The 23,036-nt window shown below is 37.8% G+C and overlaps 1 protein-coding gene across 1 annotated transcript; it reads left to right on the top strand.

Moving 5' to 3' along the window:
- Positions 1-5,269: 5,269 nt before the first annotated feature.
- On the top strand, positions 5,270-15,962 carry LOC119189268 (ATP-dependent RNA helicase DDX42-like). Its single transcript, XM_037438427.1, is given in 13 exon segments — positions 5,270-5,445; positions 5,738-5,978; positions 6,226-6,382; positions 6,872-7,011; positions 7,370-7,530; positions 7,532-7,599; positions 7,822-7,993; positions 8,766-8,862; positions 9,016-9,166; positions 9,559-9,752; positions 9,850-9,959; positions 10,460-10,592; positions 11,105-15,962. Coding segments are annotated over 13 exon segments (1,926 nt in total). The 5' UTR covers positions 5,270-5,311; the 3' UTR covers positions 11,273-15,962.
- The last annotated feature ends 7,074 nt before the right edge of the window (positions 15,963-23,036 follow it).

Below are 23,036 nucleotides of genomic sequence, written 5' to 3'. Positions count from 1 at the left end.
TATTAACATTACTATTGGCGGCGGGTTCATCAGTTAATAAGACACTGTCGTTCCACAATCACACTGCGGGGCTCGCACATTGAGGCGGGTGTTATTTTAACAATTTCGGCACTTATACTAACGGAATTAAATAATAATAGCACTGTTTTGCATTCCAACAAAACAGATATTATGTGTAGAATAAAACACACAGCGTTGATGTGAAGAAGCTGTCTATGGTTATGCTTTGTCTATAGTTATATACCTGTATAATCTGTGGATTCTGTTTTTTTACACCTTCTTCTCACCAGAGGCGCCACTGTCGTGACGCTTGTGGCGAGTTGACAGTTATTTGAATCATACGTGTCTTCACATCAACGCTGTGTGTTTTATTCTACACATAATATCTGTTTTGTTGGAATGCAAAACAGTGCTATTATGTGCCTTCATAAAACACACAGCGTTGATGTGAAGACCTGTTTGTTATCTGCTGGTGAGAAGGGAGAAATTAAATACCCAAACGCTATGTGATTATTATATTTACCACAATTATATATATATATATATATATATATATATATATTTTATTTAAGTAGAAAATATAAAAATGAAAATCATATAATTCTATCATTTTGATCACAGTTATAAATTCTATTCTCATTATAAAGTAAAATAATCAAACAAAACAAAAGGATAATAATAAAATAACAATTCCTTATTATAAGGTAAAATAATCAAACAAAACAAAACAAAAATAACAATAATAATAAAATAATAACTATTGTTTATATAACTGAGAATGTTCTCTGCAACAAATCTTCAGAATGATCATTCCGTCTTTGTACTCTGCGGCAATAATGATTGGTGAATGTTGACATACTCCTCCATTACCTCTGTCTAATATTTCTTGTACAGGTCTATCTTCTACCCAACTCTTTGATGCTACTGCTGATCGAATGCTGCCAGGGGTGCATCTATTTTAACTTCCCTGAAAATGGACCTGATCCATCCAGCTATAATTGTCCTAGAAGCTGGTTTAATGACTCCCATAATGGAAATAAAAAGGCTTATTATATTACCACCACTGGCTCGACGGTTCTTGGAAATTTTAAGAGTTTCATGACATGTCGGACTGGGCAAATATTAACATTCTGGTTCTTTAACAAAAGCCAACCTGATTGTTGATGTGTTCCTGTGTCAGTTTTTGAACCAAATTTAGGCCACAAAATAATCTTGTCATTTTCAATAACAAGACTTTCCTCAGTCACCTCTAGCAAGGTTAGGTCATGTATTCTGCGACCAGATGCCAGAAGCAATATTAAAGCTGTACGCCTTGATATGTCAAAAAGTGTCTCACAATGCGGAGTAGCTAACAGCCAGTCAAATAATATTTTAGTATCCCAGATAGGCGTCTTTTAGTTGGTATCCTAGCCAGCGATATGGCTTTTAATATTTGCTGAATAAAAAAGTTTTTATTATAATTTTCTTTCCACGGTCTACAATGAGTAAATATGGCTGACTTGTGTAGAAGAATTTTATTAAATGCTAGGTTTTCTTTAAGAAAAAGGTTTGTTAAAAATCGAGCAATATCTTCACCCTTTGGAGATTTATCATTAGTGTCATTTGATTTACACCAGGATTGCCAGCGCTTAATCGGAGCCTTATATGTTTCCAGAGTTGAAGAACGCCAGCTGCTATTTAATAATTTTTGTTCATCTACACTCCAATGCGAGATGTGTTCCGACCACCCCCAACCTTCCAAGCCTGGAGATGTATCTTGTCCACCTGGGTAGGTGGTTGCCTGGTGGTCTGATCTATGAGTACCCTCTGCAGGTGCAATATGGTTATTGGATCCTCTATTGCTCGAGTTTGTAGGTCTGGTAACCAGTAACATTGGGTCCACTGGGGTGCTATCACTATGTAAAGACCCTTCGCGGTATTGAGGTGCGATAGAACTCTGGGAATTAGATTGGGTGGTGGAAACACCCAAGCAAGATTGTAGTCCCACTCGCGACTGAATGCGTCGCAGTATACTGCTGATCCATCTTGTGAATCCAGCGTGACGTAACTGGTAACGACGGCGGTGCTTTCGGATGCGAACAGGTCTATATCCGGAACTCCCCATTGTCTGAATATGGCTTCCGTGGCCTGGGGTAACAAGTGCCACTCGGGTACTGGCCGACCCCTCGACAGGCGGTCTGCAATGCCGTTTAGCCTCCCGGGAGGTAACATGCCGACAGCGTTATGTTGAGCTGCTCGGTTAGCTCCAGAAGCCTGCTGGTGAGATTTAGCAGTGCTATTGAGCGAGTGCCACCTTGATTTTTATATACGCCACTAGTGTACGATTGTCTGACTGCACTAGGATATGCGCATTTGACAAATTTACCTGCCGACTCTCTATGGCCGCAAAACTGCGTACAATTCCTTTACGTTGGAATGCCAGTTCCGCTGGCGTGATGTCCACCTCTTGGCCAAGAACACCCCATTTAGTTGGGCACCCCAGCCTGCATCCGATGCATCTGTGGTGAGGTAATGAGTAATTTCCTTTCTTTGAAGAGAGACCGTACTGTGCTCTATCTCTTTCAGCCACCAATTTAGGTCTTGTATCACACAGGGGGTTAGTAGCCTTCTCTCCCGAGGTCTGGTCTGTTTGAACTGTCTGAGAAAAACCTGGAATTGGCGGCAATGTAAACGGCCCTTGGGTACTGTATGGTTCGCAAAATTTAGTTGCCCTAGCAAGCTCTGAGCCTGTCTTAAGGTACAACTCTCTACCTCTAAAATGCCCCGAATGCTCGTTTGTATTGACTGAACTTTTTTGAAGGGTAAGTTTACTGTCTGGACTTGAGTATCCCACCTGAGACCCAGATACTCTAACTGCTGGGTAGGGATTAGTGTTGATTTTGGTAATTTATATGCCATCCTAGAGACTCTAAGAGAGTCACGGTTTCCGTAACCTGTTTGGTAAGGCTGAGACAATTCTGGTGGGCCAAAAGGTAATCGTCTAAATATACTATAATCCTGATTCCTCGAGCCCGAAGGATTTCCGCAATCCAATTTGATAGGGCTGCAAAAATTTGAGGAGCAGAGGATAGACCGAAAGGTAAGGCTGTTAATTGCAAGATTTCTTGCTTGTATATGACGCGCAGAAAACGCCTGTGTGTTTCCGCTATGGGTAGATGAAAATAAGCCTGCTGAAGGTCTATCTTCGTTAACCAATCCTGACTTTGAAGGAAATCCATAACGTCCACCTGAGAAATTAATTGGAATCTTTTGTAGCAACATAACTGTTGAGGTTCCGGAGGTCGAAAATAGGACGTACCCCCCCATCTGGCTTCTGAATCAAAAACATTTTTGAAAAGAAACCAGAATTTATTACCAATGGTTTCTCTAGAATATTCTGGGATTTTAATTTGATTATGACCTCTGACATTTGGTCCGTTGTCTTGGTTGTTAAAGCTCTTTGTATATGGCTGTATGGATACTGCAAGGGGGTTTTCGTTTGAAAGGTATACGGCCATAGGTTATAATCTTTTGAATAAATGGGCCTGCGCCCAATTCCTTCCAAACTTTTAAATGATTTCTTAAACAACCCCTTCGAAGTGATAGTCACTTTTGTGATGTCTTTGGATTGTGCTTGTATTCTGAGCCTTTTTTACTGTGACGAAAGGGCTGATTCTTCTTAAAATCTGGCTTATTCTTTGGAGTGCGGTGGAACTTATTATCATGATATTTGTTCTTCCTAACATCCTTATTATGTGTAACACGGTTAGAATAAGAAGATGTTGATGGTTTGTCCTCTTTTATGTAGCTTGGAGTATTTAACCAAACCTGTGTACCACCCAAAGACTGTATGACTGGCAACAATTTCTCACGTCCAAATAAATACTCAGAGCTTGGCGGGATTCTCTGTAATGTGGCTTTTAAATTGGGATTGGCTATCTCTTTTAAAATTCTATCACGCCTAGTCTGTATACATTCTCCCCGCTTACCACAAATAACCTGCATTATAGTCTCCCACTTCTTATTACTCTCTGAGTTAGGTCCAAAAGACCCGTTAGTTTTTCTACCAAGGTATTAGAATTTATATTTTCAGGGTTAGCGGCAGCCCAATTTACCAGACTCTGAAGACCTGTTTGTAATAGCTGCCGTTGCTCCAAGACAGAATTTGACAAGCCTGCTAACACCTGTTCTGTGGACTGCAAATAATCTTTCTGATTGTTGAAATGACAGAGTTCCTCATTAACTTTTAATGCTGTAAACCCTGGGCTAGCAACACACGTTTGTAATGCCTTTTATAACGGATCGATTTCCAAGCCGGTGAATCAAACATTTGCAACTGTTCTAGATTCCTGAGACGATCTTTATCGGCTACAGGAATAACCATCTTACTATCAAAATCAACGTGAATTTCACCCAAACTAACGTCCGTCTGAGTAGGATTATTTAAAAAGGTGTTTGTGATGTTGATGGAGTTCCTATTAAATTATCCGAAGGTTGGTTTGCAGTATGTAAATGGTACGGTAAATTCGTAAGATAATCTGATATACAAGCTACCTGAGTCATTAATGCGTCTATTCGTGGATCATTGACGGTAGATGAGCTATGTCGGTGATCGTGTTTTGATCGCTTATTCGGCGGTGGGCTAGCGAAACCCTCCTCATCTTCCGAAGATGAGAAAGAAGATGAACTGTGTAAATCTTCACGCGAGGCCCGTAGCCCCTGTTTTGTTTCTCCCTCCGGAGCAACAAAATCAGGCTTATCTTGGTCATAAACACGATTATCACTCATCTTAAAATATGCTAAAGACTTACCGAAGTAAATGATGAATAATTTGGACTTGATGCACTAATTTTGCACATAAAGTTGTTTGCAATTACTTTATCACTGAAACTTCGCGGCAAAACACAGCAAAACCACAAACGCTATGATTCAAATAACTGTCAACTCGCCACAAGCGTCACGACAGTGGCGCCTCTGGTGAGAAGAAGGTGTAAGTAAACAGAATCCACAGATTATACAGGTATATAACTATAGACAAAGCATAACCATAGACAGCTTCTTCACATCAACGCTGTGTGTTTTATGAAGGCACATAATAATAAAATATGAACTAGAAATAATGAGAACTATTTATTAAAATATGCGTTGGAGTCACACAGACAACTCTATAGATCAGTATGGTGGTTCAGGAACTTTAATTGAGGAAAAGGCTTTGAACTCAGACAAAGCTTGGAACACTTTGTATATTTGAATACTATTTGATCAATCCTTTGATTTTATCATTCTCTTCCAGCGTAATGACGATGATGAAGAGGACCCCCTGGACGCATACATGGCCGGTCTGGAGCAGCAGGCTGCCAAAGACCTGGTTGCGAGCAAGGAAAACGCCGCTAGCGGGAAGGGGGACAGCGGTCGCGGCACCAGGGGCGATATCGACGAGATGGACGATGAAGAGAGTTATTATAAGTATGTTTACTATTTATTATATAATGAGTATCCTGAACTATATATAAAAGAAAGTACAGTCCATATAAAGAGTATATATGCATTTGACTTTTATTTTTTATCAGGAGCAACATCAGTATCACTTAATTAGATGGGATGTTAACTTTTGCAATAATAAGTATTTAGATTTTATACTCGTGCAAAATGACAAGTAATTTTATCAATCTGACCTATGTTTTATAATGTAATAGTATTTCTGGCAAAAGTATTGAAGTAGTTTCGAACTTCACATGTTGTCAACCTTATCTCATAGGTATATGGAAGAAAATCCCTTAAATAACGGTGATGACGCGTCCGACGTGGAGGTGGAATACGATGAGGACGGTAATCCTATAGCGCCTCCAAAGAACAAGATCATAGACCCACTCCCGCCTATAGACCACTCTCAGATACAGTACGAGCCTTTTGAGAAGAACTTCTACACGCCGCATGAGGAAATAGAAAAGCTGACGCCGCAGCAGGTTGAGGAGTTGAAGAAGAATTTGGGTGTTAAGGTGAGAGACATGTGCACATAATTGTAGGAATTTTAAGATTCTCAACAGAAGGAGTCGACAAAACTAAAAATATTGGAGGAAAGTGTTGAGCCTTGACTAAGTCTTACTTAAACATTGTTATTCAAATAAAATTTGTATCTAATACCATACGACCAAGAAACATTGATTGCTATTATACTTGCTGGAAAAAAATATCTCATGAGTTTTTCAAACCATTGCCTTTACAAGTTTCAACATTCGTCTCCAGATCACGGGCCCAGACCCTCCGAAGCCGGTGTCCAGCTTCGCGCATCTGGGTTTCGATGAGCAGCTGATGAAGGCGATCCGCCGCTCGGAGTACACGCAGCCCACGCCCGTGCAGGCCGCCGGCGTGCCCGCTGCACTGTCCGGAAGAGATCTTATAGGTAAAGTCATCAATACTGGATGTTTCGACACAATGTTACCCCTACAAAGTGGACAGACCAGGTTGAAATAGTTGCAGGAACTCAGATGTAGGCCGCTTCTAACTGGTTGGTTTGAAAATCTAGGGAAGACCTTATATTCTTCAGTGGACTTCTAAAAGCTTTTTACATGGGTATGGTTAAAGCTGAGGAAGAAAATGATCAATATTGGCATGAATCTTTTCTATATTCTTTGTTCTCAAACAAAGATTTTCTTAATATTTTACAGCCCTACCACTTTTAAAAATCCCTTTCCAAGACAAAGTTTAGTCTGGATTGTTCTTTGATCTATTGTCTATTTCTCGAAATGTGTCGACTAAATCGGTTTAGCTGTATTGACTGCAGGATAACAGTAATTGTGAGCATATTCCTTAAAAAAACAATGTAATACCATCATACCTTAATTTCGAAATCAATAAGATTTTTATCGACAATAAATCTTACATTTTGCAGGTATCGCGCGTACCGGTTCGGGTAAGACGTGCGCGTTCCTGTGGCCGCTACTCATCCACATCATGGATCAGAAGGAGCTGGCTCCTGGCGACGGACCTATCGGACTCATACTGGCGCCCACCAGGGAGTTGGCGCAACAGGTGATACACAAACATTTAATACGATTAATATGCGTTCATTAATGTAGTTTACTCTGGTCTTATTTCTATATATTGTTGGGTATTATTCGTTGGAATTTTACTGGCGCCCATCACGGGGTTTGGCGCCACAGGTGATTTACAAACTCTTAGTTATATTCTCTTGAATGTAGTTGATTGTTCTATTATCATTGAAGATTTGAGAGGCATGGAATTAGGCATTAATTTATGTTCATAACTTTGCTAGAAATCAATATGAGATATTAGAGTTAATAATTGTAGAATTTTATAGGTCTATATTTTTAAAAAAAAGTAGGACATACAGATATGTTCATGTAGTTATTCCAGTATGTATTTATAGATATACATGGAGGCGAAGAGGTTCGGCAAAGTGTACAACATCCGTTGCGTGTGTTGTTACGGCGGAGGTTCTAAGTGGGAACAGTGCAAGGCTCTCGAGGGCGGCGGCGCTGAGATCATAGTGGGCACTCCTGGCAGAGTGATAGACCTCATCATGCAAGGCGACCAACTTGCAGAGGGTCACGTATTTAGTGCTTGATGAAGCTGATAGGATGTTTGACATGGGATTTGGTGAGTAGGATTATATCAATTTTATATAGACGCGATATTTTAAATCGATTTTATATCGACTGTAGATATTTTAAATCGATTTTGACTATCGATATAAAACGATAAATTGGAACACTTGCGATTAATATATTTGGTTTTTGCCACAAGTGCCAGTTTTAGTTTACGGACTATAAGCTCTGATATATAAATAATATTGTTGATGTGCGTGTCCGTGTCGCTCAGAGGCTCAGGTGCGTTCGATCTGCGCGCACGTGCGTCCGGAGCGGCAGGCGCTGCTGTTCTCCGCCACGTTCCCGCGCCGCGTCGAGCGCCTCGCCCGCGACGCGCTGCGCGACCCCGTGCGCGTCGCACACGGCACCGGCGGCGCCACCGACCTCGTCACTCAACACGTGCGGTATGTACTGTGACTATACTTGTGCATTGTGAGACAGAAGACTGGCGGCGCTACTGACCTCGTTACTCAGCACGTGCGGTATGTACTGTGACTATACTTGTGCATTGTGAGACAGAAGACTGGCGGCGCTACTGACCTCGTCACTCAACACGTGCGGTATGTACTGTGACTATACTTGTGCATTGTGAGACAGAAGACTGGCGGCGCCACCGACCTCGTCACTCAACACGTGCGGTATGTACTGTGACTATACTTGTGCATTGTGAGACAGAAGACTGGCGGCGCTACTGACCTCGTTACTCAGCACGTGCGGTATGTACTGTGACTATACTTGTGCATTCTGAGACAGAAGACTGGCGGCGCTACTGACCTCGTTACTCAGTATGTGCAGTATATATTTCGACTCTACATGTGCATTGTGAGATGAATGATCTCGTCACTCAACACCTTACTAAAACTATCATCACTGCTAAATTTAGGTTAGTATGTTTTCGTATCAATATATTGACCAAGATCTTCCAGATGAGTTTACACTAGCGGTAATTAAATAATTCCGTACACTTGCGTCTCGTCGCAAATCCTGTGAACTGCAAAATTTACATTGTAAAATCGCTTGTGAAATTCAATTTCCGATTATTTTCTTGGTAATCTAAAATTAGCTTTATAAACTAACCATCATGTTCTTATAATATCTTGGTGTTCTGCTCTCTATGCAATAATGCGTGTTTACTTGATACTCTTATTGTAATAAAATGAATTCTCTCTTCCTTAGAATATTCTACAAACCCGAGGAGAAGTGGGCATGGCTACTCAGCAACTTGGTGGAATTTCTGTCGGCTGGCAGCGTGTTAATATTTGTTACCAAGAAGGTATTACACCTTTATAATTTTAAATTGATTTTGTACCTTTCTGATAAGATTTTTGGGTCACTTTTAATAAATAAAAGTGTAGCCGTGCTGGTTATAAAGGGAATGATGGCTCGCATTCTCAATTCCAACGATAAGTGAATTGAATGTTTGCAGTTAGAAGCTGAACAGACTGCGGCGAACCTCGGCGTGCAACAGTACGACGCGCTGTTACTGCACGGAGACATGGAGCAGGCCGACAGGAACAAGGTGATCACAGCGTTTAAACGACAGGAGAACACCATACTAGTCGCTACTGACGTGGCAGGTGAGGTTTACGTACGTTTATATAAGATACGTTCGATATAGAAACTTAAACAATTTTGTATTATTATTCTCTAGCAAGAAGTAGATCATGGTAAACTGAAAGAATTACAATGTAGATGTGTGACTACAGCATAAACAGCTTAGAGCTTGGCAACACTGTGTCGTAGGAAATCAATGTAAATTTGACAGGTTATTGTTGAGTTTCGTTTACTGAGTCAGAATATCTGAGGGCCCTAATAGAGCCTGTATGTTTCTTTCCGAAAATCTATTACGTTAATTTAAGGGCAGTAGCTCATCAATAACCTTTCTGAAAGTGTAGGTGTTTGTGGACAATGATCACTTATTTGACCTCCTCTCATTTGACGGTGTATATTAACGAAAATTATGGTCTAGCGCGCGGTCTGGATATCCCGCACGTGCGCACGGTGGTGAATTACACGGTGGCGCGCGATATCGACACCCACACCCATCGTGTGGGGCGAACGGGACGCGCTGGCGTGCGGGGGGTGGCCCACACGCTGCTCGCTGCTGACAAGGATCGTGACTTCGCCGGACACCTCGTCAGGCATCTCGAGGCTGCGCAACAGGTAATTATTTTTAGTGTCCGGCTCGAAGGACCACACATTGCATACATAGAAATAGAACTTGAAGTCCTGACATTTGATCAATTGATATTGTTCGCAGGAAGTACCTGAAGAGTTGATGCACCTGGCGATGCAGTCGTCGTGGTTCCGCAAGTCGCGGTTCAAAAAGGGCAAGGGAAAGAATCTAAACATCGGCGGATGTGGATTAGGGTGAATATAAACATATTTAAACTCTGATTGTCCTAAAGAAACCTGTAAAATGTAAAATGATAGCTTGCTGATACATTTCGTATAGTGATCTGATGTTACAAATACCCCCTTGCCTTCCCTAATGTCTTTTCTTTAAGTCTTTGTTGGTGGTAGGATATGGTTAATATCCACCGGGGTAGCGACCACCGCATACAAGGTGTTAAAACCCGCCATAGTTGTACACGTAAGTGTGTCGCGTTTCGGGATCAGCCTGTGTGTATACGGTTGCAATAGGCCGGCTTAATTTTGTCTACTGCCGACGGGTACTTAATAATTTCTCATGTGTCGACATTCTAGTTGGCCCCCACTCCTCTTATAGGTACAGTAGGGTCACTTTGCCTTGTCAGTAAAAAAAAATATCTTTTGATATTGTAACTGTTATGTGCCATGATGATCACACGTGTGACTTATTTACTCATCAGCTGAATATATGCAAAAAATTCTAAACATATATGTACCAGGTACAAAGAGCGTCCCGGCTTACCCGTGCACAACGACGAGCCGATCACAGCCGTGGCGCTTGAGAAGAGCCACGGGCCCGCCACCGACCGCCTCGCATCACTCAAACAGGCCTTCAGGGCTCAGTACAATCAGGTACAGTAAAAGGCAGAGGTCATGAGCACAGATGAACAGGGTGAGGGATCGTATGTACAAATTCGACAAAATTAGCCGTATGACACGCGTAAGCCAATAGACAACGAGTATCGATTGAGGAATCAATCGCACGAAACTTCGGCGTGTTGGACAGAAAACCAACCAATCACGAGCGTGCTCTCAATTCGTGCCTCTATTTTTATGGGAGGTGATATTGTGGTAGATATTCTTTGAATTTGATAACTAACATTTAATTGTAATATTGCGCGTCCGGATGATAATAGTTATCAAAATATATTAGAAGCAGTGCTGGTAGATATTTTTGTAATACAAATTATATGTGGTAACACATAAGATTCAGTCTTGGTTGCTATTGAATTCAAATCTCTTGTCATTCTTTGCAGTTATTTATTTGTATTTTTTTTTTTTTTTTTTTTTTGCGGATATCAGACTGTAATAAATTTTTAATAGTGGACTTGAGATATTTAAAAAGATTTTTTTTCTTCATGTAGTTCACGGCGTCAACAGACCACTCGTGGGAGCAGACGTTGACGTCGATCCAGCCCGGCGTCAACGCGCCTGCCGCTCACGCTTCACCCACTGAGTCGAACTCCAACCCCAGCTCCGAACAGAAGCCCGAACGCGTTCGCAAGAGCGGCAAGCGGAGCCGATGGGAGTAGAGTCTACGCTACGTATGTTGAGTGGGGAAACCATATCTTAGGAAGCAATAATGGAGGGTCTATATACGCCTAATAGAAGTGATATAATGGACTGGATTCGCTTAAATACAACTTAAAAGAACAATCCAACAAGAGATGTTGACGGGTTATATGAACCATTGTCTTACCGCCATTTTCAATAAACGATCCCAATCGGTTTTTTCGATCTATCTAAAAAAAATAACATACAGATTAGTTATTTTGACATGCTTATAAATGACTTTTTTTGATTGGTTCATTCTCAAAATCGGATTGAGAATGGGATCGTGAATTGAAACCGGCTGTTAGTGCCGAACTAAAACCTTCTCGAATGATCTCTATTCTGGTAGTTAAACGGTGCTGGTTGCACGGGTACTGGCGGTACCGTGTTAATGTATGGCACTAAACTGAACACAGAAATTGTAACGCAAGTTTACGTTTAGTTAATACAGTTCTTAATAGGCGGTTACGATTCCGCTTCTTCTTGGTCGTATCATTGAAGGTCATGTCCGTCTCGAAACCTCTTGACTGAGTCGATGACGAATTTTCCAAGCCCTCCTCTCTTCGGCTTTTCTCAGGGAAGTGGTAATAGGAAGTCCTATTATGGGTATTTGCTCGCCCATGTGGCCTTCTACCGTCTACTTTCCCTACAACCAGTTTGTTGAAGTTATCTGGCTATCTCTGTGGTCAAAATAACTTAGGACTGGTAGCACATTATGGAGGGTCTAATCTTGATCTTCAATTGGACAAGGATGGAATTGGTGCGTCTTGCTGTCCATGATATGAGTAACATTTAATGGCCCTGCTAGTCCCTACAGAATTGTCGCGAGATCACTAACCTGCCATAACCAGCGTGCATGGTTTGCGAAGAAATCCACCCCACACACTGGATGTTTTTTTGTGCAGTCCGAGAATAATCTGTGTTGTTTTGTGATTGAAGTTTGTGGTGAAAGTTGGTAAGTTGAGTTTTCGAATTCAGTTTAAAGGTATATTCAGATTTGTACAGTGTATAGATCTTACAGGCGATAGAGCTCTTGTATGAGTCGAAAGCCTGGAGAATGTGTCCGTATGATATAGGCAAGATTTACTGTGGACCGGAAAAAATATCCCATAGATATAATATGAAATGGCGCCAAAACACGATATGTTTTACGGTCAGTTTATATATGAATTGTTCAACTAGAAGCGACAATATCGGCCACAAACCGTCGTCGTCACTTTGACAAAATTAACAGTTTTATTGGGTTTCACAGGCCGGCATAATTGTGCCAACTGGCGAGGGGTTATCATCGCTCCCCAATCGACCCTGTCTGTACCCTACTCCGCGTACTATCGTACTATCGGCTGGAGTGAGGTCACATTGCCTTGCTCTATAAAAAAGTTACTATATTTATAGTAGAAAAAAAAACCATTAGACATTATACAAGATATATTCGAAAATTTAATTATACGAGTAACTTTATAAATAATATATAGTTACATGCACATATATGAAGTATAGTAAAATTTACCAGAAAAATTAATGCATGGCAACACTTAATTTTGACAGGAATGGAAGAAACGTAGGAAAATAATGTAGGTAGAAAATTATTTCCAATTTAGGTTGAATGCTCGTTTAGTTTGGTAAGTTAGTTGTATGCTAGTGGTAGGATATTTTATATCCGCCAGGATAGCGACCGTACTCAAAACCCGCCGTAATGGTACATGTAAGTGTATCGTGTTCCGGGATCAGCCTGTTTATATTTGGCCAAACACGCCTGCATAACTGTGTCGACTGGCGAGGAGTGATCATCTCTCGTCAGAAAACATTTTATACGGACCCAACTCTGCATACTATCAAGCGCAGTATGGTCTGAACAACGAACAGATTAAAAAAAAAGAAGTTTTGCAGCGTTTTTTATAAATGGAATTATCGTCATTTTAAATGTTTTTTTTTTGGTAAACTGAAAGTGATTAAGAATAAAGAATGTTTGTTCATCCATTTGTAAATTATTAGAGCGCTTTATCATTGTAAGTTGTAACAAGTTAAAAAGTTTCGACTATTTCCCCTCCATGAGTTCTCGTCTGCCAACCGTAGCGAAAAAATAATCCGAATATATTGAGAAAAAATATTGTAAAGAGATTATATTGAAACCCTATGTTAAATAAATTTATAAATAATAATTCTTTTATTACAGGAAACTTTACTTTATTAGAAAATATTTACGGTTTTTTTTTATATAACTGTCAATGAAAACAAAAAATAAAACTGAACTTAGATTTGCCTGTTTATTCCGTGAATGACAATTATTAAAGATATTTAAGAAAATTACGCATTAATAAATGTATGTTTTCATATATAATAGTGTAAAATCATTTATTATAAACAAAACATAATATTTAATTTGCTGAGGTACGTTGAGAAAAAAAAATGCTATTACGATTTTTTGGAGTCCCTTGATGGGAACCCCTTTTTCCCTGAAAAGCCATCTTTTGCAATTTTTCTAAAATTGTGGCTGGTTATAGTCAGCTCCTGTTATAAAAAATGTAAGTAGATCTTATTAGTGGCCAAAATGATTTTAAATTTGTAATATTTATTCTCACAAAATATTTTTGATGCCAGCTTCTAACTTAAATATATACATGATTATCATGGAAAGAATAGTGCTGAAGTAATTTTTGAATGATAAATATTTTACACTATTATTTAAAAAATAATTAAGTAAAGACATTTTGTACCGCAGTGTCTACATTATATATTGCCGTTTGCTTAATTATCTTATCTTTGATTCGATCCTAAGAATAAACCAATCAATGTAATCCATTTGAAAGCATGTCAAAAAGCTTTGTTCTGATTGGTTCATTGTAGCGATCGATCGAAAAAGCGATCGGAATCGTTTACAAAAAACCGTGTAATTTGCACTGATTTCGCGTTATGTTTTAATATAAGTGTATTGGGAATGTTAAAATATTTGAATTCGTGACTTATGAAGAATTATATGCATATTAATGAATACTGAGTTATGTGGAATTTGTGGAGAATTTTTATAATTATAAAAACAAAATTACATTATGAATTCTTTGTCATAATTTTTTACATTATTATGATTTGTTTACGGAACACATGCGGTAGTCATATCAATAGTTGCATAAGATCGTTTTATTTAAAAAATGTATTTCCATATAACCCGGTCTTTACATGAGTGTTGCCAAATAACAAAAATATTTTTCTACCAATTTATGATTTTATTAATTTTCAATAAATATTATTGGTCTATGCAAACTGGTGTAAGTAGGTAATGTTGATTAAATAATAATTATCACGGAAGTGTGCATTTCTAATAATTTAATTATAAAATAAGGATAAGTATTTTGTCAACAAAATGATCCGAAAATGGAGGACGATCACAATTCCTGTGTTTGTATATTTTTTTTATAAATCCACACAGATTTTTCTCAGCTTTGTGGGGCGATTTACGGGATTCCTTTTTTATTTGGTAAAGGAAGTTTGCGATATGGTACAATTACTGTATATATTTGTTATGGATTCATATATATTTTTTTAAAACAGTATGCCAAATGTGGTTTTCGCTTGCCCCAGTTTACATAGGATCAGTTGAATATCTTTATGAACTAGAATATTTATAAGGGATCCCTCTTTAAGATATAAGCCTGATAAATACTTGCAATGGTTACTGTGGCCTTTCCTAGTATGAAACATGTAAAAATGTACTTTATGTGTATAGCGTGAGAGTCTGTTTATGTTTAACGTTATGGGTTTTTCATTGCTGTTATTTGACTGCATTAAGAATTTTGAGAATGTTTTAGTTTTGAAGAATTTTAGGATATTGAATCAAAACGAACGATAATAGGAAATAATCCTAATATAGATCCGTGAAGTGGGGTGAATAGGAATAAAGGGGTGAAACTGGTGTTAAGAGTTTTGACTGATATACAAATAGATCACCAGAGTTGTTATTTAAAGCTGGGTAATTACAAATATGTTCTTTTTTTATGTAATAGATCAGAGTAGAGGGAGTGTACAATTGATCCAATTATATCATTATTATTTTTACCCCTTCGTCTTTGTCATCCTAGTTCACAGTACGTAATATCCAACGCCCATATCTATTGCATTATGGGATGGTGATTCCTTATCAACCGACTCATTTGTTTTTTTGCTGAAGTAATCTCGGGAAAGCAATAGGTGAACATTTTTGACTGATTAGTTCACTTTTAAATAGGGAAATATATCTTGAATTTAGATTTGTTGTTGGTAGGATATATTTTATATCCGCTCGGATAGCGACCACCGTATTCAAGGTGTTATAACCCGCCATAGGCCCACGTAAATGTGTCGCGTTCCGGGATCAGCCTGTGTATATCCGGTTCTAACCGGCCGGCATAATTGTGTCGACTGGCGAGGGGTGATCATCTTTCGTCAGTCAACATTCTATTGAACCCCGATCCACTTATCATCAGGTGCGGCGGGGTCACTTGTTGTGCTGGTAAAAAAATAATAATTATATTTTACATAATATTGAATTTAAAATATATGGAAATAAGACTAAAAATTATATAATGGTTTCCAAAGTACTGAAAAGTAATATTCTTGAATGCAGTCGGAAATAATTCAAATCACATTATGTGTCTTTTAAGTTTTGTGTAAATAGTAATAAAGGATATTTAATATTTTATTTGTTTTATTATTAGTTTTAATGAGATCGCAGATTTTATATCGAAGAAATATTTTTATAGAAGCAAAAGTATCTAACAGTGTTGTATGATTGTTTGCAAATCAGGAAATTAAAGGAAATTTTAGGAGTCGTACCAGTTTGGAGGTTATTTTTTAGAAGTAACTGATTATTGTGGTGATTAAAGTGGCGATGGTCTATTGGTATCGAACGGACTGCCGAGACGAATTTCGCCAGGTTCAAATCCTAAAGGCACACATGCCTGACTTATAAAATTAAGTATATGAGTATTCTTTGTGAATTCACGTTTACTTTAACAATGAAGGAAAACATGCTATGGAAATCTGCATACCTGAGAAGTTCTCTTTAGGAATTTTGAGGATATGTGAAGTCTAACAATCCGCACTAGGCCAGCGTGGTGGACTAATGCCTAATCCCTCTCAGTAGTAGAGGAGTTCCATGGCCAGCAGTAGGGCAGTATGTAATACTGATATTATATTTATAACGAATTATTTACTATAGACAAAATCTGCTTCAAATGAAATAGGAAGAAAGATGAAGCGCTGAAATCAAAGCAATCAACTAAATTTAACCAAGGAATTAAGGTTTCCAGTTGTAAAGTTTGATTCCAAATGACTGGTACGTTAGTTTGCGAACTGTTCGCGCCTAACTTTTAATTTATTCCCCTAACTGCGCGCCGACACGAATGTTCTCTAAGAAACCTATCGACCTGGATTGGGTTGGATTAGGTAAGTACATTATTTGTTTCAGTATAGTATAAGTATAATTATACTATATTATATTTTAGCTTGAAATGTTTTTTCAATGATTCCTTAAACCTGTTTCACTATTTTGCTTAGATATAATAGAGTAGGTATTTCAAAAAATTAATCCAATTTAAAGATATTTCATATTACAATATTTGTAAAAGGTAGATTCTGAAAAATCTATTGACAACTCGGTCGATGTAGTGTGTAAAATTCGACTTAAACAACAAAATTGCAATATCAAATGCAACAATCGTATCGGTCACTTGATATTATATAGTTCTGCTTTGATCAAACTTCCGAATTTCCGGCTGACGAGTTGATATAACAATAGACTACCCGCAAAGTTGGTTTACTGGATTGAAAAGATGGATTTGCTATCTAGCATTGAAATAAAACTATTTAGCGGATTTTATCGCGGTATTATAATTTTCACCGATGTTTCGAAGACTACAGCCTTCGTGATTACGAGGCGGACTGAGGTGTTGGTCAGTAAGCCATTCGCGGATTGTAGGTCGGAGGTATATTGTCAGATCTATGATAGATAACAGAGGATAAAAAATGAAGGATGGAGGTCAAAGGACAGGAGAGTGTAGATAGAACACAGAAGTGAAGGGAACATAGAAGTGTAGATAGAGTACAGAAACTTAAGATTTAGAGTCATTAACAGGATCAGTGTATACTTTCATTGCTTCATTTCAGACAAAATCAACTTCAAGAATACATTTGATATATATTTTAATTTTATTATATTTAAGAAGCATTTAAAGACTGCTTTCTTCGTCATCCCTTGTCTATTTACCAAACGATCCGAAGATAATTTACATAAAACGATTTTTAATTTGTGTCCATAAAATCCGTTTTAAATAATGCTTAAGAAACGGGCTAAGAACCACAAGAATAATGTCCTAATTTATGAAGCAATAAAATTGAACGCAAGGAAGAATAAGTAATTTAATTAGTAATTGATTCTCATTCAGGAGCCAATTTGTTTCCATGTAAGTCGAAATGAAAATCAAATAGCGGGCCAAATTGGCTCGACTGCGAACACACGGGAAGATGTTTCACACTGAAATATGTATTATTTTTTGTAACTCAATGAGACGAGCAAGTTACTTGCCTGGTGGTGAGTCAACCGTACCAACACCACCCGAATTTTGAATTGCAAGTTTTGAAATCAGATGTTACCTATGTCTCATAATCATCAGTCACATAAACGCCACTGCTGAACATAGGCCTCCCCTAAACATTTCCAGATGGACCTGTTGAAAGCCTGCATCCAGCGTGTTCCTGTGACTTAAGTCCATTAAGTCGGATAATGCTCATTAATTACACTAGCTAAGGTGTCCTTCAAACCTAACAAAGGAGCTTGCGCGTTGCAGCTTAGCAGCAGAAAGAGACTGTACGATATTAATTATAATAATAAGCCCCCTAAAATCCAACCACACGTCCTGATCGACCACCTGATCACGTGGGGGGCGGACACACGATTTTAATTTACTGGCGTGGCTAACGTGGCAATGGTATCCCAATTTATGGAGCATGAAAACTAATAAATATAATCTACGGCCGCTGCCCGGGGGTCGCCGGGGCGCATCTGGAGCCAACGCTGGATGCCTCAGTATGCGAACCGTTGGCGACGGGGGACTGAACAGGCGGGTTCCCCTCGATAAATTTAATACAGCCGACCCATCATCACCGCAGTCATCGTTATGCACTACTAACATATCATCACCATCCACTAGTTACAAATCATCCACCATAGCAGCATCAAGCTCACCAACATCTTTATACACGGAAACTTCAACTCATAGCAGATATTATCTACGATCGGTATCGAGGGAGTGCAGGGAGGCGCCAGATACCGATGAAATAACCTCATCAAATATACCTCTTGAGGATGTTGCACAGACGGCATGTAAAGCTGTAAATTCTGTGCCCACCACAAGCGGTCAAAGTAAGCGCATGAAATGGTCAAGAGATATGAATGAATTCATTCTGCGCACCTATCTTCAAATCACAATGTTAGAATCTGACAATAAAGCATACTTAGAGCCTCTTTACAATAAATTCATTGAGAAATTTCCAGACATCCAAATAAGCAGACAGCGTCTGGGTGATCAACGCCGAGCTATTATTCGAAGTAAATTACTGCCAGAACACAGAATCACAGAAATATATAACGAAGTACAATCACAGTTAAATTCAAAACATAACTCAAATACATCACCAACTCATATAATATCGTCAACAGGACATTCACAAAATCAACGCATGAAATGGACAAACGAGCAAAATGAAACCATAATTCGCAGTTATCTGAGAGTGACACACTTGGAAACTAACATGACTTCTTATCGAAAACAAATGCATCGCGAGTTCATTTCATATTATCCACACCTGAACCATTTATCTGAGCAGAGAGTTGCTGATCAAAGGCGCTTGATTATCAACAATAAATATTTAACCGACTGTAGAATACAACAATTAAGGAAAGAAATAGCTAAAGAATTAAATATGGATTCCGAAAAAGATATTACAACTGCTTCTTTTCAAAGCCGCATTAGTCAAGAACACACCTCCGATAACAGTCATTGCAATTCCTTATTAGTTAGTACCAACACCGAAATCGTTACCAATAATCCTACACAGCATATAGTGCTAGCACACTCACCCACCAACACTAACACTGTGCCAAGGTCCGGAGCCAGTTCTCCTTTTATGTACAGATCTGATCCAGATCTCATGTACACAGTCCAAACAGGACCAAATGTAAATGATCGCAATTCAAAAATAGACCTAATATTTAACGAATCATTAACCCAGTATACAGGATCTGTACCTACAAACCGTCCATACATACCGAAACAGAGAGCGTCAAAAAATCTAGCTATAGTTTTAAAATACATAAACAATGTTATTCTCCCAGAACAAATTAACAGTAATACAGATTTTTCAACATTTCAAACTATCATCTATTGCTCTGCCCTAACTGCAGCAAAATTTAACGGATCTAAAATAAAGAGTAATATTTCAAACACAAATGGTAATGATCGTAGGCCAGGTTGGCAAAAAAGAATTGAGAATAGAATAGAAGACTTACGCCCGAATACTGAAACGCTACTCAACCAACCAACTTGTCTGAGGCCTACTTAAATTTAACAGGCTACTTAATTTAAATGGCATTCTCAAACGTACATTAAAAGATTTTACGGAAAACTCAGTTGAGGAGCAGTTAATTTGCTATAGATTATAAAAAGTTTGTTTTCGTTTACATAATTTTAATAAAATGATATTTATGTGTCGTTTCACGCAGCATAATTTATGAAACATAAAAAATCAAATAACGTAATACGCAGTTTAATGAAAAATGATTTTTAATTATTAAATTCTCAACATTGATGTAGTAAATACATTCCAACTTATTTATACTTGCCATTTGGCAGCATGATCAGTATTGACATTAGTCACTTTAGAAAAAAAAAACTTCTGTATCTGTCAAATTTTCGTCAACAATTAAATCGTAGTGATTATATTCTCTTTGTTAACAATATTCATAATTCTTATTTCGTGTCTTACCATAGAAGTTTCTATAAATTATCAACGGAGTCTTCAAATAACAAAACCCAATAAAGGGGTAGACATTATACGTAAATAGAAAAACAAGAACTGCTGGATATAGTGAAAAAGTAAGTATTGGATTTATTTGGAAGACCATCGACTTAATTAAGAAAAAAGGCATTGCTCGATGCGGGCTGCTTCCGACATTCAATCTGGAAATTTTTGCAGGAGGCCTTTGTTCTGCAATGGATATCATGTGGCTGATAATGTTTTTTTTTTCTTTGTGTTAAATAAGTAATTTTTAAAAAATATATTTGTTTTATTGGCAGCTCCCGTGAGGAACAGAGGCAGTGAGCTGTGGGCGAGTAGCCGGCTGTGAAGTGAGAGGCCGTGGGTTCTCTTGTGTGATATATATAATCAATCAATCAATCAAAAATTTATTCAAGAAATAGACTTCTGCAGGCATCTATATATATGTACTATGTGTAGCAAAATGTCTGTAATGAAATTTTATATGTCTGATATGTAAGAATTACAATTAAAAAAAATATAATAATTACAATAAAGTTTCTTCTTGCTTCTCTAATAATTATTTCTTCATTCAGACATGTTCAGACTTTCAATAAAATGAATTTCCCTTAAAATTGTTACATACACACATAATAAAGCTAATCATCCTAGAGGGGTAGGCAGAGGCACAACTAGTTCCATGATATGAGCGCAGGCACAACTAGTTCCATGATATGAGTACATTATGATGTACCATATTGTACTCATATCTATATATATGTACTATGTGTAGCAAAATGTCTGTAATGTAATGTTTATATCTCTGATATATAAGAATTACAATTAAAAATATAATAATTACAATAAAGTTTCTTCTTGCTTCTCTAATAATTATTTCTTCATTCAGACATGTTCAGACTTTCAATAAAATTTATTTCCCTTAAAACTGTTACATACACACATAATAAAGCTAATCATCCTAGAAGGGGTAGGCAGAGGCACAACTAGTTCCATGATATGAGCGCAGGCACAACTAGTTCCATGATATGAGTACAATATGATGTACCATATTGTACTCATATCTATATATATGTACTATGTGTAGCAAAATGTCTGTAATGTAATGTTTATATCTCTGATATATAAGAATTACAATTAAAAATATAATAATTACAATAAAGTTTCTTCTTGCTTCTCTAATAATTATTTCTTCATTCAGACATGTTCAGACTTTCAATAAAATTTATTTCCCTTAAAACTGTTACATACACACATAATAAAGCTAATCATCCTAGAAGGGGTAGGCAGAGGCACAACTAGTTCCATGATATAAGCACAGGCATAACTAGTGCCATGATATGAGTACACCATGATGTACCGTAGGTTCCTACACATGAAAAATATCCCAGATGACCCTTTGATAGGTGCCTGTGGCAAAGAAATGAAGGGCAATAAATATCTGGTATTTCTTTTTATGACCGGCTAGGCTGGATCAATATCCAGTTTAAATCAATATGATGAATGAACATTGCTGAAATGATAATTCCTGAATTAAAAGCATAATTTAGGACAATTCCTGAATTAATGAACATAAATACTCTTCGAAAGTGTCTAATTTCTCTCGATTTCTTCGATTGACACTATATTCTTCTTCAGACAGTGATGATAGTGAAGAAAAAGACATTTTATTAAATCGAAAGAGAATATAATAACTACTAACACAACAATAAATATTTTAGCGTAAAGATTTGAGAGTAGTCGCAAGCACTCTCAAATTAATCTCAATTAACAGCCATATAAGGCGGCCTTAAATAGCTGTCAAACTTTAAGCAGGGTTTGTGAATACCGTTTGAATCAATAAGCGGACCTTAAACCTTCGTCGCCTTAAATTTAAGGTTAGGAAATAAGTGACGTTTCAGTATACCAATTTCAAAGATAACGAATGCTTAAATCCGTGAGGCCATCTTAAATATTTAAGTGGCGTTTGAGTATTCGGGCGTTAAGATCTAAAATAGGAAGACTAACACAATTTATACAAGGAAATAGGAGTAGAAAAATTATAAAACACGCCAATAACATATTAAAACAATATAAAGTACACGCTACCCACGAAGTGGAAAACACACAACCATCTCTAGTACTAGATACGCTGAAACAAAAACTAGCCGTCGCAACCCATAGATTAAAAAGGTATAAGCAATGCACTCTCCGTAAGACCCAAAACTCACAATTTACTTCCAATGAAAGACAGTTTTACCGCAGCATTAATAATCCTGACCAAAACATACACCAAAATACATTACCAAATATCTCTGATTTTCAAAGTTTTTGGGCAAATATTTGGGAACAGCCAGTTGAGCACAATCACCATGCCGAATGGATTAAAGATGAAGAGAATAGGTACAGTAGCTTACCAGGTATGGATTTTCTAAAAATTAGTACAGAAGTATTTCGCAACACTCTTAATAAATTACAAAACTGGAAAGCTCCTGGATCTGATAATTTACATAACTATTGGTATAAAAAATTTTCATTTGCACACCCATATCTGCTTGATTATATCAATAACTTTATAGCACAACCGAATACTTTACCAAATTACGTTACAGAAGGCATAACACACATGTTACCAAAAGACCAGAATGAACCGCTCAACCCCGCCAAGTATAGACCCATCACTTGTCTGCAAACAATATATAAAATCATTACATCTTGTATAGCTGAAGTAATCTATCA

The sequence above is a fragment of the Manduca sexta genome, chromosome 14, assembly GCF_014839805.1.
Source record: "Manduca sexta isolate Smith_Timp_Sample1 chromosome 14, JHU_Msex_v1.0, whole genome shotgun sequence".
Lineage (NCBI taxonomy): Eukaryota > Metazoa > Arthropoda > Insecta > Lepidoptera > Sphingidae > Manduca > Manduca sexta.
The sequence above is the reverse complement of the archived record's forward strand: the minus strand, read 5'-3'. Positions and strand labels throughout refer to the sequence as shown.